At 40.9% G+C, this 18,023-nt stretch overlaps 1 protein-coding gene across 1 annotated transcript in view; it reads right to left on the minus strand.

Annotated features, from left to right (window-relative positions):
• Window positions 1-18,023, minus strand: part of LOC109306162 (gamma-aminobutyric acid receptor subunit gamma-3-like) — a 101,808-nt gene that overhangs the window by 75,532 nt on the left and 8,253 nt on the right. Inside the window, exon 3 of the mRNA XM_019529441.1 lies at window positions 1,507-1,574. Coding sequence (XP_019384986.1) covers window positions 1,507-1,574 — 68 coding nt within the window. The remainder of the gene's footprint in view (window positions 1-1,506; window positions 1,575-18,023) is intronic.

Genomic DNA, 18,023 nt, shown 5'->3' on the forward strand with positions numbered 1-18,023 from the left:
TTATCAATTTAAAGGTGAAGCAGATGCTTCTGCTGTTTGGCATTCTGTGCTTCACCTGAAGAAATAAAACCAACTGTTTCAACTCTTCTATATGCTACTGTCAAGTACAGATAATTTGTTCCAGGTTTCCTGGCCAAATCTCCTAGTTTTATTGTAAATCCAATTTTCTTGGATTCTTTCCTGACCTTTAAGAGTTTTCAGATTAAGAAAATATAAGCATCAAACACACAAAACCATAGACAAGCCAGCGGGCAAAGAACTGGTGCTCAAACTGAGATAATAGTTTAAAAACCCAAAGCCTCTACTCAATACACTTAAATAATGGAACTGTTCTTTAATATTTGTATTACTATTGTGCCAATAGGTCCATGTCCCAATCAGAGACTCATTGGCTAAGTATTGAAAAGAACAAAGGAAGACTTGGTCTCTTTTTGAAGAGTTTACAATATTTTAGACAGATACAGCAAAAACCCTTTCTTGTTGCCACTCCCAAATTTCTGTGCATGGATGAGTTTTAACCTATAGAAAACAAAGAACACCCACAGTCTACACATTCAAACCTGAAATATGCACACCAAAGGAATAACCAAAGCCTATGACTCACCTATATCAACATCAAGTTATGAACGTCTAATTTATAATCTAGCAACCAGACTGCAAAACCAGACGAGCAAAAACCAGATTTTCTGGGAGATAAAGGATCAAGTCTCAAGTTGCTGAGCTAAAAGCAACGTTTATTGAACAGATTTTTATGAATAGATCCATTAGGGTCAAATAGGAACCGCAGGTATCAGACATAGGAAACATTATGTTGCATACTTTTCTATATTTCTGCCTCCCTAGACTGCATATACATGCTAAGGATAAACTTTCTGCTAGAGTTCCAATAGAAGATTGAAGGAGAATAGTATCCTCCCATTGAGTTGGAGCACAACCCTGGAGACTTGATGAAGTGGTGTAAAAAAAACCCCACTACACTAACACAGTTAAACCTGATCATGGTACAGAATTAAAAAAGCATAAAAGTCAGGTTTCATGCCTGCATTTTTAAAGCAGGAAGTATATAAGAATGAAAAAACTTGGGTTATTTTTAAGATAAATGCAGCTTGATTATACATGGAAGTACTTCCTTTCGAACTCTATATTCTCTGTATTCCCAATCAATAAGATTTAATCACTTTGCAACAGTAACTTCAGACTTTTAATAAAAAGAGTCTAATGTCATACATATTCTTTCCAACACTAACTTTACCATTCTAGATGTGACACACAACACCTAGAGCAATAATGTCAAGTGGGGTCTTCTGTTGTTTGGAGGGTTTTTTGTTTCCCAGGGAAAAAAAAGAAACAAAATAATTGTTTAAAAAGTAGGAGTACATCTGAAAACAAAACTAAGCTTGCAATCAAAACATCTTATCACCAGGATATCTATCATTTTCCCCCCAAAGCGAAGCAAGTACTATTGCCAGCATTCCAGATAAAAATCATTGTTAGCAAGATGCTTACCATATTTATTGATGATACTGGGCCAATGCTGTTAACATAAATGTCAACATCAATAACAGTTGGCTTTACTGTGGAAGAAAAACAAAAAGCAATGTTTAAGGCTAGCTTGTGGAAGGCACAGATAATAATTACAGATTCCAGTCTTCATTTAAAACAAAGAACTGCTGATAAACACAGATTATGTATTTTCAAGAATTGGCAAGGTTCCTTTAAATTGTCTTTCAGTCACACTTCCTGTATTTGGACTGCCCGCTGTAAATTACAGCCTGTATCATTCTCTCTTCATGATCTGTTTATTTCAACAGCAGAATGGTAAACAGGCTTTTGTCATTACATGGAGTGGGCCAAATTCTTAGAGCAGGCTAAATGGCAAAGGGTAGTCCAAACTGACGAAATCAGAAATTTCTTCGAGTACCTTCAAATGAAATGTACTTCTTACTCTCCTTGGACTTTGTCTAGAAAAGAAAGTTGTACTACTTCTAAGTTATTTAAAATGATGTAGTTAGATTAGATCAACTTCTTTCTTTCATTTGACATTAATTCAATCCACATTGTGATGAAAATTAACCAAAAGAAACCTAGTTTCAACCAAAGTGAGAGTGGCTTATCATAACCAGTTCAGATAAATTAGCACTAAAGGCTGTATAGATATACTTTAAGATACATTTATCCAACTTTCTCTTGTAGGCAAGGTTCTCAACACTTCCAGATTTACAGGGCCAGAAACAGATTATGAGGTATACATATCTCCTTTGATTTCTTCTCATTAATATAATCCACCTTCACATTAATTATATTGACTCTGCTGATGCCTACACAAATCTGTGTTGGCGTTATGTGGCTAGAAACCAAGTTGTAAGTCAGGTGGTGCTACTGCAGTGGGGATTGTCTCAATATTATCTTAACTTGCACTATTTACTTTCATCCTCTTCTGGCTCCTTAGCATTCATATTAGACCAAATTAGATATCAGTAGAGTGATTATTACTGTCTCTAAGGGAACTACCTTGGACTTTGCTTTGGAGTTTGGTGCAGTCAGGACACTTGGTTGTGAACAAATTAAATTTAAAATAAAATATACAAACTCCGTTATTTCATTAGTAATGAAACCAGCAAAATTCCCATTCAGGAGTCTGTAATCAGGATTAAAATAAAAGAATGCCAAAAAAAAAAAAATCTAAGATGTTAACAAAAAATATTAAAATGAACAGGAAGAGTGACCAAAAGAGAACAATCCATTTCCTAATTCATAAGCAATTTGGGGTCATGAAAATTTGGCTGTAAAAATTGATTTGGAGGAATAAATTCTAAACCTGCCTAAGAAATCAAAACGAAATCTGAACTCAATTGAACAGGCACATCTAATTAATGCAACTCTAATAGCTGATCATAAAACAGATGTCTAGCTGCACCTTAGTAAGGGGACCAGCTTCAAAATGTAATAACACATATAATTTAGGTCCAGAGTAGAAGTGGCAAACAAAAAGCAGCAACTGCCTTACCATATCTATCTGAATCTAAGTTATCCCTAAATTTAGGAAGACCCCCCCAATAATTAGATTCTATACATGAAAAATGTATACATTTAATATAATTTTCCATGTATATAATCTATGCATTGGAAGATCATCTTAAATTTATCCTCCCAGAGTTGGGGGAGAGGCAATGAGTGGGGCAGTAGGAAAGACAGGCAGTGGGGGAGGCATATGGTAGGGGGCAGTAAGGATGTAGGCAGTGAAGGTGGGGGGGCAGTAAGGGAGCAGGTGGTGGAGGGAGCAGTGGGGGACTGGCAGTAGGGAGGCATGTGGCAGGGGGGCAGGCAGTGTGGAAATAGCAGGGGAGGCATGCAGTTTGTCTCCTGTTGCCTGTCGCCCACCCCCACACTGAGCACCCTCACTTATGCCTACCCCACACAGCCTCAGGACCCTGCCTCCCTTCTTCTCTCTGTGCTGCTTCTTCCCCCACAGCCTCAGATCCCTGCCTCACCTTCTGCCCTTCTTCTTCCCCTCCAAAGTCTCTACCCCTCCCTGCCTTACTGTTGCTATGGCACCAGCAAGCTTTATCCCCTCTGTAGTCTGGGGCACTCAGCTTGGCTCCAGCCCAGCCCTGCAGCAGCAGTGCTGAGTTACTACTACTGTTACAGGGCCCGGCTGGGTCCATGCTGCAGAAGTGCAGAGGGGAAAGACTGGGAACAGCAGGGACCCAATACTGTAGGGGAGGAGTGGCAGGGAGTGCAGAGTCTGTGGGGCTAGCAGCAGCTGTGGTGCCAGCCCTGACCCAGGGTTGGGGCCAGAGCTGGAGCCACAGTAGTTGCCTGCTCCCCACAGCCTCATACTCAATTCTAAGATGAGGGGCTCCTCTCACATACTAAAATCAGGGGTCATCTTTTAATCAACAGGCAGTGGGGGAGGCATATGGTAGGGGGCAGTAAATATGATATATACACATTCCAGGTGGACAACAAGGCCCTGCAAAGACTTATTATGTACATGTTCAGCATTGCATGGGGGGAATAGTTTCACTCAAGTCAATAAACTGCTCACAGGACATCAAGTGTGGGCATATGATTAAGTCTGTAGGATTAGAGCATAAATGAGTGACATCAAATGGTGTGAAGTTTTTTTGCGGTTGCTGTATGGTAATAGATGCACTGTAAGCAATCCATTTTTAATAAACTGAGCAAAGTTCTCTGCTGAATAAATGGACAAAGGACTATGCTCATTTATATAAGAGAAGAATTTGGTTTTCTAAGTCTCCTGGTTATATGTTATCTGGAGCACTGTAGAAGATGACTGAGAAGAAACCTTTTGGCCTCATGTCAGCAAGTCAGGTTCTAACCTTAGAGAGATCACCAGTGAATTCCCATATATTCCAAATAAAAACACATCCTAGCAGATGTATAAGTTTAATAGGGCTCAAGAGGATAGAATGCTGCCTTGAACAAGATTTCAGTTTGCCAGGTACTGGCAGGAGATATAAGTGCCATGTATTGTTCCTACAACTGTTAACAGAAGAGCCAATTATATTTTTGTATTATATTTCTATATATATATGGTTCCTGTATAACCTAAATCTCTCCTTGATAGAAGAAAAAAAAACCCCTAAGGTATAGACTTTTAGATTTATCATTGCAGTAAATTTAACACAAAATACCAGATGTAATCTAAAGTTGAAAGGTTCTAGGATTATTGCACTCAATATTGTGTTAAGAAAAAGCCAGCTGAGTCTCAATCATTTCTATATACTACTCCTGTTACACTAATTTGCAAAACTAGAATCATTTTTATGGAAAAGGAAGAAAAAGATACACTAGCAATTATTTCAAAACCTGCTCCATTCTTGCTGCACAATCCAGTGTATACAAATACACATCTAAATTCTAAGCTGCAGGTGAAGCCTTCTTTCCTCTTTATATGTAAAGAAAAAGTCCATACAGCCATATTGTTTGAGCAGGCAACCAAAATTTCCTTACCTCAGTAAAAGCTGAGAATAAGATCACAAATGGATACCCAATTGCCTGGTGCAGCTTTGTCAGCAGAAATAGCCAAAGATATTTCTAAAGAGCTGTCAAAAATCTTGATAGTGATTAAAGGTTGTCAACAAATAGATCAACTTTCTCAAACTACGTTCTTTGAACTATTGTTTAAAATATGGTAGTTACTTTCGCTAAAAGACAATGCGCACATGTCCAAATTACAGCATCATTACACTGACATCATTACACTGACATGAATTATTGCTGTCTTCTGATATTTAAGATTAATGAATTACTCATGACACGTATTTTTTAAAATTTTCAAATACCTTCACATTAGTTAAGAAGGGTAATTGTAAAGATCAAAATAGTTACAAAAAAAACTGAGGCTGAGTCAGGAAAGTGCTACTATCTGTTTTACAATACCCATTCACAGGGACAGCCTTCTCCTGTTTACAGAAATAGAAATCAAGTGTAACTCCACTGGCTTCACTGAAGTAGCACTTAAAACCACTGGAAACCTCAAATGGCAGAACAGTCTACAGTGTACAGGACAAAGGTGAAGTGAGCAAGAGCTCACATCATCAGATGCTGATGAAGGTACACCTCTACACTGCTTTCTGCCTAACTTCAGACTAACATGACTAACTAACAGTACCTGTATAGTATGTGGAAATAATTTCCTACTGAAATTCATGGGAGTTTTCCCATCCATCTTACTGGGGTCTAGACCAGCCCCTATATCTATGAGGCTTGAACTAACCTGAGAATCAATTCAGCCACAAGATTTTTGACTGTCTGTACTTAGCCTCAGAGGAAGGCTCAGGGATACTGGATTCTGATTACTTTTTCTAGTTATGCTATTTTTAAAACTTTTGTCCATTTAAGGTTCGCAAGATTCTTTGGCTACTGACTTATTTTTATCCAACCCATTCCACGAAAGTGAGAATATGGCTAATTGTTTCTTAAAGATAACTACAGAAATACCTGAATCTTCATATTTGAACCTATAGAGACAAAAATCACCATGCTATGCAAAGCTCATCCTAACTATTTACAAGTAAGGCAGACTTCTAATTTGCTAATGTAAACAGAGCTTGTTGAGTTCTTTCATAATTTGAAATTCCAATTAAAAAAGTATTTAATATTATTAAGTCCTTTAAGGTATGCCATGATTTAAAAATGTCAGCATTCTAAGTGATTTTATTCTTCCTTTGGGTTTTGATGGGAATAACATTATAGATCAGTTAAATAATTTTTACTAGAAATAAAAGTTATTAGTGACTTCATTTTCACCTTTTTGGAACTAATCATGAGAAAAAAATCATGAGATCTGTTCTGTAAATCTATCTCTGTTCTATACTCCCACTAAATTTTATTTCCTACTATTATTTCTGCAAAAAAAAATTCTAGCAAGACTGACCCCATGGTAATTTGATATTCTTAGAAATTATTCTGCGATAATATTTTACATTATCTGGTAGTTCAAAGACTAATTAGTACATAAATTGGAATTTTTAGACTATGTGATAAGGTTTAGTTTAAATAATTACTCTGTGATTGAGGGGCAATTACTCCATTGCTATTTACTGACATGACCTATGGCTGCCATCAAATTATGTTTTTGTCCCCATAAAATGAATTGTTATAGTTACAAATTGTTATAGTTATATAAGAAGGTGTCTAGTTAAGTCAAAATAATTTTTAAATGGTAGTTTAGGGTGTTCAACACTGTGAGATGCTTTTCCAGATGGACATTACACCTTTATATTCTTGGGCCAAATTGTACCTTTCCAGAAAAGACATAGGGATAGCAATTCATTGGCAAGCACTGCAGTTAATTTAAACTCACTATCTTCCCCCTTCCCTATGAGAAAACTCGCTCTTTAGTCACAATACCCTTGATGCTTGGATCAATTTACTCAGTCATCCTTCGTTATTTATATATGGCCTTGAATCTTGGATGTAAAACAGATTTATTAACATTAAGTGTTCAAAGCTGGAATTTCTGACTGGCCATAAGCAGTTATTTTACCAATTTAAATGTTTAACTTCCCTTTCAGTCTTTTCAGGGAGTTTTCATAAGAAGGCTTTCAGTAAAAGGTTTTCATTGATGGTTAGAGATCAGAAAAGCAATGCCTGGCTGAGGAAACAATTCTTTTCTCCCTTCTAAAACAGAGACTGCCCCTATCTACAGATGCCTTCAGAAACCTTCCTGGAAACTGTGTGCATATCTATTATCCAGGACACATGACTGGCATTTAAGTATTCTTCCCATTCACTCGTTCCAATATGGAACTGAAAAGAATTGATTTTTCATTTTAGTGAAGGAAACAAAAAGCCAATTATCTCAGAATGACCACAAAAAAAAAAAAATCAGTTTTATAAACAAAATGGAAACTGGTGGTTGCAGTGGGGCAGAGGGCGTATATTTCAGTTGAACAAAATGTTTGGTTTTACCTGACAAAAGCTTCTGTTTCATTTCTGGAATGTAAAATAATGTTTAAAATTCTATCTTCTCAAAGAAGTTATTTGAAAATTAAGAAATGATGCAACCAGGTAACTTTGAAAATACTGAATGAAGAAGCATTTAGCATTTTTGACATTTTCTTTTTCACCCAAAGTGTTCACGGATTCAACCCAATTTGCAAAGAACTTCAATCATTTTTCAGAGCTACATTTTTCAATGAATAAACTATTCTCGCCCAAGTTTTGTCCTGCTCCATTCTTGTTTCATAAATCAGCATAAGAGAACTTGTTTCCTTCTCTGCATCCTGGTCAAAAGGCAATTTTTTCAAGGGAAGAAAAAAAAACACTTACTTTTGCCAGAACTGCTTTAAGCTGTACTGTATACTCTTGGAGGCAGAGACCTTGTCTTTGTTATATCTTCTGCAGTGCTTTATAAACTACAACTCTGATTAACAGCTGTCCAGCTCTCCCCATGAGACAACTCCCTCTTTAGTCCCTCTGTCCTTTCTACTTAGGGATTACTCCTGATATCATCTCTAATACTTGCAGTTCTGCTTCTTCTGTAAATACAACTTCTAAGGCATGAGATGGCAGATGTGTATTTTAAATCCTTGATTGACGACTTATCTGTCCCAGTTTCCTGGTTAGGTGGAGCCTGAATGCCATCTGCCATAGGTGTCAGTAATAAGTAATAAGTTTACCTTATGTGACAGAAATATGGCAGAAGCTCTCCCCCTAGTAAGATTTAGAAAATATTTTTGACCTGTGAAGCAATCAGTAACTCCTTGCAATTATTTCTGGAAAAGTCTAGCTAGAGCTAATTTAAAGGATATCAGGTGTGGCAATCAGAAGTTAACTGAAATATGTCTGCAGCCATAGTGGAGTAGTAGCCTGTAGTGCACATCAGGGTTTATTTCTGTTTGGCACTCCAAAATGCAGATCAGGTTGAGAAAGATTGAATATATTTGTAGTTCCAGCAGCAGAAATTATAATTTGGATTGTATTTAAAATTCAGGTCTAGTTTGAAGAATGGCTATATAAAAGGAGTACCAACTCAGCCAACAGATCTGCTCCTTAGGTACAAATAGAAGTTCTTAAATACCTTTTTAAACTCCTGTTGAGTCTTACAGAGTGAGAAAAACAAAGAATAAGAGACCTATGTTGGGTTCCTCCTTCCTCATGAGCACAAAATTGCTTAAGAGTAGTAACTACAGTGGCAATGCAACTTTATAGCTGTATGACAGGTTAATTCAGCCTAAAAATCTGATTGAGATCCACAAAGGTTCACAGAGAGGAAATAATTCAGTGGGGTGGGTTTGTAATATAATATGCCCCAATGAGGTCTCCTTCTCCCTTACAACCTCAGTCCGGTCCACCAATTTAAACGACAACAGGTAATAATAACTTAGTGAGCAGCACAATAGCACCAGCAGCATCTCAGTCAGCCAAACTGTCACACAACTTTTCTTTCCTCTCCTGCAGGAGCTTCTGCAGCAGTTGCCAGAGAACTCTCTCAGCCAGCACCAGCCCTCGGGCTTAGATGTGTCCAGGGCCCTGCCTCCTTCCGGTAAGCTGACCGGGGAGAGTTGCTAGGGGTGTTGGTCTAAGGACATGGCACTGGCAGACAAGCTTCTTGGGGTCAATCAAATCTTGTATCTTTTAGTAGATGAATGGAATAGTTATAGAAATATATGTTAGCAAAGTTTGGGGTTGAAAAACCCTTCGTCAGGCTAAGGAAGCACTTGCAGTTAGTGTGTGTGCTGTTCCTGGATGGAAGGAATAATAAAGAAGCCAGAGGCTGGCATGCAATGCAGGCAAGAAAGCCAGTCAGTGAAAGTGGAAATGGAGGCGTTGGGGGTGAGGGACAGGCTGGGATGGCGGGGGGAGGAGGGATATAGCAGCGCAGGTAAAAGTGGAGAGGTACCTGTGGGGTCGGATGTCCAGCAGGTTGTAGTGTGTCAAAATTCCAATGTCTATATTGAGTCCATGAGTTTCTGTATCTAGGAGGCTGATGAAGTGCAGTTCATAGACTCATCTGTGAAAAGTAGTTTGTAAATTCGAACAAGCACTGAACCTCGCTAACCTCATCACCAAAAGCCAGCTTCCTACAGCCCACAACACACTGAATGGATCCAAACCATGACATGACAAGATACGCAAAACCTGCCAACAGCATCTCCAGTATGGAGATATCTTCACAATACAATACATATCTCGCCCTAATGGAAAATACATAAACACCAAGCAACAACAGCACACCAAAAATCTATCAAAAACAACAACAGAACACTACCTGTCTCCAATCACTTAGGCCTGATTCTCAAAGGGAATTTACAAACCACTTTTCACAGACGAGCCTATGAACTGCATTTCATCAACCTCCTAGGTACAGAAACTCATGGTCTCAATATAGACATTGGAATTCTGACACTGCAACCTGAACCAGCAAGCCTCAGGCCTGTCAAAGATGTGACAGGTCTGGTCTTTCCCTAGCCAGGACTGTGTGCATGCATGTGGTAGCTGGAAGTTATAGCACCTCCTACCCACCTTTCACCAGGGGGATCCTTGGTCCTGGCATTTCCTGCAGCTGCCATGCTGCCAACAGTCCCACCAGGCCTCCAGACCCTGGCAGAGTGCAGTTTTAGTGGTCATGCCCAGGACCTGGGGCCACCTCCTTCCTGATAGCCCCAGCCCATACCTCCAAGTTGGTCCTGGCATGGGAGCTCAGCAGGGACATGTTCTTCCCCTGATGGCTGATGATGCAGTGAGTGGCCCCTCTAGCTCTGAGAGTGGGGCATTAAATGGCTTTTAAAAAATGTAAAAAGGAAATAGGTGAGGACAGACTGAGGAGGGTGGCATTCACTCTGTCTGCACCTGGAGCTTGGGGAACCCAAGCAGCATTCACCTTAAGGAACACCAGCTGCTCCACCAAACCAGGATCCAAGGAGGTGAGGTGGGTTATCACTATATCCCCAGTAATGCTAAACACGCTCTCACTTGGAACACTGGTCAGTGGACAGGACAGGTGTTCATGGGCAACTGTGTCTATATCTGGCCACATCTGGCTGTGGCTTGCCCAGTAGGCCAAGGGGGTCACACAGCAGTGGCTCCACATCCTTGGCGAGATAGGCAGCCATCAAGGCCTGAGCGCTATATGCCTGATGGTGGGGTCTGGTACCTCTGGACCCCACCTTGGAAGCCATGCCCTTGGCCCACATTGGCAGTGTCTGTGGTGGAGGAGGAGACTGGCTGGTGTATGGCATGCTAGCATGGGACAGTGGATCCCCCTCTATCACATCCCCCCGCCTCCACCATACTGCTTCCCTGACTGTCTTCACCAGCACATCCATCCATTGATTCAGGCTCTGGTTGCTGCATATGCTGCCCTTCACACTCAGGTCACACCTGGTGACCAGCAGGTGAACCGTACTCTATCACAAGGGATCAAGCCATTTCCTGATGCTCTCCTTCAGTTGCCTCACCAGTGCCTGCACCTCTGGTAACAGCGGCTTGCCCCAGCCAGGAACACTGATCCCCTGGAAGCACTCCCTTTGGCTTTGAAGCTTCCTCACTACAGGGATCACCTAGCTAAGAAGAGTATTGCCAGCACTGAGGTTCTCGGTGGACTCGAGGAAGGGCTTGAGGACTACCAAGATCTGGGAGATGGTAACCCACTCTGCTCTGTTACAGGGGCCACCGATCCCAATCTCCCTGAGCAAGGCCATCTCATGGATGGCCTTCTGTTTCTCCACCAGCATCTTGAGCATCAGGTATGTGGAGTTCCACTGAGTCGCCACATCCTACATGATTTTGTGCTGCAGGATGTTCAGCTCTGCTTGTTTGTCCAGCAGCATCTTGTCTCCCTTGATGCTCCGGTGGAAATAGCTTGCCACCTTCCTGCATTATGAAATGAGCTTGCTGGTGGTGCTGGCACCATCACCAGCAGCCCTGTCCCCCTCCAAGGTATCCCTGACAACAAGGTGCAACTTGTGTGCCATATAGCAGATGCTAAAGCTGGCATCACAGACTGCCTTGATCATATTGGCCCCATTGTCAGTGATCATGGACCCACGGGTGACCTCGACCTGCCCAATAAGCCACCTCTGAACCACATGGTTCATGGCCCCCATGATCTCTGTTGCCATGTGAGACTCTTCCATCACTTCAGCTTGAAAGAGAGCCCACCGATGGCCTGACTGGTTGCACCAGTGCCCAGTGAGGGAGAAGTAGGCATGATCTCCACCCCAGCTGCTTCAGATGTCCAGCGTGAAGTGTAAGGCCACCTGTGGACCTGCCCTGTGCAGCTCCTTCCTCAAGTACTCCCTGCATGCCTCATACAGGGAGGGCACCACTGTCCTGCTGAAGGTGGTGCATGTGGGCACTTGATATGATGGGGCCATGAGCGCCATGAGCTGCCTGAACCCTGGCCTCTCAACTAAGGAGGGCTGGCCATCAACAGCAAGCCTTTTCCTAATGGTCTGGGTGATCTCACACGCCCTTGCAACGTGCTCCCCCTTTTTGTCCACCTTTCCCCCACTGTTCCAGGGTGGTCTGCCTTTGCTTTGGGGGATGGGAGCTTTAGAGCAATAGGGGGACTTCCCTTTGGGTATGCTCCCTCTGGTGCCAGGCTGAGGAGAAGCAATGTCAAGGGGGTGGTGCCTGCGGAGATGCATCAGATTCCCCATGGTGCTCATGTGTTTTGTTCCCTTGCCCCATCTGCTTTTGGCTCAGCAGTGCAGACAGATAACATATGTGGGTTCATCTGCCAGCTCAGAATGATCCCAGACCACACTACCTGCTCACTTCTGGGGTGCAGTTGCATGTGTAGATGCTGCAATTTCCCCCTCCTCATCAGGCAGAGGCGCAGCAACAGGAGGAGTGGTCTCAGCTGAGCTGCTTGCCTCCACAACCTCTACCTCAGCCTCCTCTGAAGTGCCTTCTGAGGAAGGAGACCTGGCTCTAAGGGAAACTTGAAGGGTGTGGAGCATAAACTCAGATGATTCCCTCTTCTTCCCTAGAATTTCCCTTGCTAGGGCACTCAAATCCAGATCCAGCTCTTCCTCTGGCACTGGAAAGCTCAACATAGGAAGTGAATGGGGGTGGAGGAGACTGTCATGCTGGTGCTGCTGCTTGTTTTCATGGTGGTTGCGGAGAGGGGGTTATGGCTGGTGCTCTTGTAGGGGATGCAGACTCAGGCACAGGCAGTGGCATTGCTCCCCTCTCCTTGATTCCTGTATTAGTGGAAGCCTCATGCCTGCTTGTTGTAGCAAAGTCTCAGTTTAGGGGAGGTGGAACTTTCCAACATGCTTCATGCTGTGTTTTGTAACATTTTGTCTTTATAAAAATATATAAATGTATATATGTGTCTTCCTATATAAATTCTATATTATAATATGCAATTATAATAAATAAAATTAAAATATATAAATGTATATATGTGTTTTCATACATACTTTCTATATTATAATATGCAATACAAGTATGAAATTGAAAAGAATCAATCAATGAATATAATAAAATAAAAGGGTATAGAAAGAAAGCAAAAGGTATTGCGGAATCCCACTTGCTAAATAGCAAGTAGAAAATCAATAGTAGTAGCCTTTGTTGTCTAATGCTGCTGAGCTTCTGGAAGATAGCTCAGTAACTGACCCCAAGGCAGAAAGCAGGCCAGTTCAAACAATGCTGCCTTTTATGCTGTTTTTCCATCCCTTCCCCAGAGTACTGGGATCGGAAAGGACCTCAGGGAAGGATCACAGTCACTGGCCAGCTACACAATCAATATTAGAGCAGTCCTTCCCCCCTCCTCCCCTTCCCTCTCCTTACTTTCTGTTTCCCTGCAGGCAAGCCCAGCTTCAGCTTTGAAACTGAAAATCCCTGTATTAAAATATGGTATTGAGTTACATAGGAGCATGGGTTACATACTGGAGATGATAAGGAAATTGTTTTTTGTTCCATAAAGAAGTCAATGAAAAAAATTAATTTCTGGGGTTAGCCAATCAACATGAAAGCAACAAAAAAAAAAAAGATTAAAAAAAAAAAATCACAGCTTGATGTTGACCTGTTAGTTCATGTTAAATGCTATATCAGTGTGGGAGCACACCTCCCACACTCCAGGATAGTCCCAATCAGAGACCAGCAAGAAGGAAATTGCCAGACTCGAAAAAGAAAATGGATGGCCCTTGTGGAGGGGTGGGGGCAGGAAGGCAGTCTGCTTTTCCCAGTTTGGATGGAAGTAGCAAGCCAGCTTTAAAAGAAAGGCAGCAAACAGTTGGAGGCACAGAGGAATACCGGCAACAGAGAGATCCCGGGAAGACCAGTGAAGACAGCCCTGCCTGCACACCAGGAAAGACCAGCAGTGGATCAGGCTATCTGGGGAAGACTGGCAAAGGCAGCTTTACCTGCATGCCAGAGAAGACTGGCACCAGCAGAACCAAGCTGGGGAAGACTAGGATCAGCTTGACAAGCAAGCCAGGGGAAACTGGCATGAGCTTGAAGTCCAAAAACACAAAAGCAGGTGGTCGAGGGACCAGGACTGGTTTGGCATAGGCAGTCTACCCCAGACACCGAGCAGTCCAAGACCAGTCATTTGGAGAAAGGACTAGCCAATGGGACACCAGAGCAAGACTCAGATCATAGCATTCTCCAAGGAGTCACATAACAAGACATAAATATATGAGACCAGAGAACATCAAATTGTGAGTTCTTTAATAACGCCATTTTCTTTATAAATTATAATAAGACTTTATTAAGTTAATTGGATGATTATTATTGACACAGAATTGACCTGAAAGGACTTTGAGCATGTATGATGTAATAGCTGGTTGGTGAACAGCCAAGGTGAAAAGGGAGGCTCAAGGAAACAGCCATTAGTCTTGCCTGAAATCCCTAATCTGTGGCAACTTCCCAGTCTAAGTAAAGAAAATCAAAGTCATGGCAGGTGAGAAGGGAGGCCTAGCAGACAGGCATAGATATTAAGATAAGCACTGGCTGTTGAACAAGGCCCAGAGGCATAGACCAAAAAACCCACATTGCACCTGGCTGCACGCCACCAAAAGGGCACCGGTTACAGGCTGCTTTATCATTACATCACTGTCTTCTGGTAGTTATCACATGAGCTAACAAGAGGTAAGAATGGGCCTTTCTGCTGTAGGCAATCCTTTTGTCAAGGTATAGGATGGCACTGAAACTGCACCAGAAAGCTTCTATAGTTGTTGGGTAACATAAACTCATTGCTTTAGTTATGTAAGTGTTACAGTTTACTATTCCTTGACCACATGTCTAGGTTGGGGGTAGGAGTTCTGCTGTCTATGTGCTTATTTCATGTTAATTCCTATTTTGTATGCAAAGTTTCTCCCATTGAAAGCCTTTCATTGTGGTAAGGTGACTGTTACCAAAAATAGAATGAACAGCATGTTATATTTTAGATATAAAATTACATTACAGAATGCAATGGCTCTGTCCATAAGAAGTTAAAAAAATTGCTTTTGAAACAATAACATTTTCTCTAAGAGTCCAAGATACACTCTATCACATAAAAAAATGAAATCTAAATAAGATAACACAGTGAAACTAGCTTTCACTTGTTTGGAAGGTCATTCACAAACTAAACTGTGCATAAGCTAAGTGGGCATTATAATTTTATTTAAATAAACTAAATTGAAAGAAAATGTATTTTGGCATAGCTGTTGATCTACTACTTTTATGCAACACAGAACCAGGTTCTAACATCAGATGGAAAATTTAAGGAAATGGCAAAATCTGACCAATAAATAGAGGTTTGATGTGTGTCATGTCTTCTAGATCTCAGGCAATATTAAATCTCCTGAAACAGGGCCCATTATTTTTCATGCAATTAGGTTAATAAATATGAAGAAATAGCAGTTGTTCTTTGACTAAATGTCAGATCATAATCCAGAGTATGTGGGGGAGGGAATTGTCTGGTATGAACTCAGGGCTTGATGCAAAACCCACTGGAGGAAATGTATTGTTCCTGTCACTTCACTAGGCTTGAATCTGGTTCTTGAGCATCTGGCTTTGGAAGCACTGCAGAAAAGGTCTGCAGGCAAGATTGGATGCTCCTGTTCCCTGGGCCAGTTGGAGTTGGTGTGGTTAGCCACACAATTATAGCCAGAAAGTGAGTAGGAAAGATGCAATCTTTCCTTGAAAAGTCATTTTTATTAAAGCTGTGGTGTAAGCTGTGAAATTTAAGAAGCTTTTCTTTCTTTTCAGTTCAGAAAGTAATTATTGCTCTATGACATAATGGAAAACTGCCAAAAGACAACAGTTAATATCAATCTCCTACCCCACATGCTGTGGTATTTGTAGAGGAAAAAAACCCATGGACATGTTTGGCAGCAGGGCCAGACAATGACATCATTAGTTAGATGTTGCTTTGATTTTGAATCCCAACAATTTCCTTTACCTGTTTTAGGAAAGTATTAACTTAGTAGTCCCCTGAAGTACCTGTAGTAGCTTTGCCTTATGTTTAGGTTGTACATTCAGGCTCATCTAAAACTTGAAGCACCCTATAGCTGCAAACATGGTGTCCTACCACTTTCATTCATGAGGGGTTAGCTTTGGAAAGAGAGTGATTCTACAGTGCTTTCAAACACCAAATCTCTCATGCTTTTAGACTGCCTATACATGTGCTCAGGAGGGGGGGGGTGGCATTTTAATTAGAGCAGTTCCCAGAGAGCTCCTCTAACTAAAACGCCACAGTGTCACATGTATTAAGTCCCCATTCAATGAGTTTTAGTTAAAGTGCTCCTGCAGCCATTTTGAAGTACGGAGGACTTAATACACATGACATTGTGGCAATGCTAGAGCATTCTAACTAGAATGTGTCAGAGCTCATGTATAGGCAGCAGGTCATTCAGTAAGGGATAGTACGCTGTTGTCTGTGAAAGCTCATGCCCTGAACTGCTCAGGTTTCTAATCTTCCACCCAGCTCTGCCTTCTGCCTGATCTGGAAGTGGTGCCAGGCTGAAATACTAAATGGTTCAAGTCTGGTATGTGAACACTCAGATATCCTGGGCAGAATAAAAGACAATGGATGACTTCACTGTATGATTGGTGTGCTCTACCATGCCACAAACCCTTGAAGTTTTCAAATAGAGGACCCTAAAGCTGGCTTCCTAAATCTGTAGTTAGTCATCTATGTAAGTGACCTAAATTACAAATGCACTGAGCAAACAGAAAACTCCTATTGACAGCAGGTTCTGGGTGCTCAGTGCCTTTGAAAAATCAGGCCACCTATATAGAAGTCTAAGTTGAACCACCCATTTTTGAATATACTGACCAAGCATTTTGCATAAAATGGTGTTTGGTCATTGCTTTGTGGAGTAGCAGATTTGCTTTCAGAAAATGCTGAACTAACAAAAACCCCTTAAGGAGCAAGTTAATGTGTCCCCTTACGGGATTTAACCTTTGGTGTTTTCAATTAGCTTAATTTTGGCCTTAACAGTTTACTCAGTGGCATTACCTGCACTTCTGTAAAACTATTCTTAATTAGTGTTCCAAACTGCATTTGTCTTTTTTGCACCATGGTATCTAATGCACTTTTTGCTGGTTCCTTTATGCTACACATGCCTCAGATAAGGAAGAAGGTTTAGTGTTCTTCATTTATCTCTAGTCATAAATTGATATACCTTGAAGCTTGTGGTCATAATACTGAACTAGGCTTCAAAAGACTTGAGCACAATACTGCAAGCTCTTTGTGTGACTGTGGGCAAGTGAGTCAATTTCTTATCTATTAAATGTCAGTGTTACTTTTCTATATCACATGGCTGCTGTAGGAAGAAGTTTGTTCATGTCTGGGAGTGCTGCCAGGGGTCCTTATAAAAAATTACAGTAAATAAACTGCAATACTGAGCTGCAGAATCTCTCTCCAACATACATGAGGTATTGTGTGATTTAACTCTTTCAAATAGAAATTTATATAAATGCTGTTATTTTATTATATATCATTTTATTGTACTGATCATTTTAATGTTTTTGGTGAAAACTGTAAATAAACTACTAGGTAAACTAAAACAAGATTTAAGAATGATTCAGAAGAGAAAAGTGGAATTATTTTATCAGTAAATAATCTTTCACTGTTTTGGAAAATGTGTTGCAACTACTCTTATGGAAACTGGTACTAAGATTTTGGAGGATTATCTTGTGCCATGTGGACATAACCATAATTTATCCTCTTCATTCAAGTTAGTGATGTGAGGACATGGAGTACAGAGTCAAATAAAGTATCTGTCCTCAAACTTCTTGCAGATGTTAATGCTGACTGGGAACTATGTTACTCTTAGGATTTAGAAAAGAATTTACCCCATCAGGTATTGAAAATTATCCAAATCTAGTCTGACAAATTAGCGTGATGAAAAGATAACACAGATATCTGTCAAACGTGGTCCCTGAGTACAGTAAAACAAAATGATTAAAAGGTTCCTTCTAGCTGTTCTATTAGTATTAGGTAGATTTGCTGGTATTGTACTAGAGTCTAACTGGTTGGCACCCATTAAATAAATAAGGATTGTCCGCAGCCTCATCCCGCTTGCCTCAAATCTCATCGGAGCACTAGC

Source organism: Crocodylus porosus, unplaced genomic scaffold, assembly GCF_001723895.1.
Source record: "Crocodylus porosus isolate Cpor-Errol unplaced genomic scaffold, CroPor_comp1, whole genome shotgun sequence".
NCBI classification, from domain to species: Eukaryota; Metazoa; Chordata; order Crocodylia; family Crocodylidae; genus Crocodylus; species Crocodylus porosus.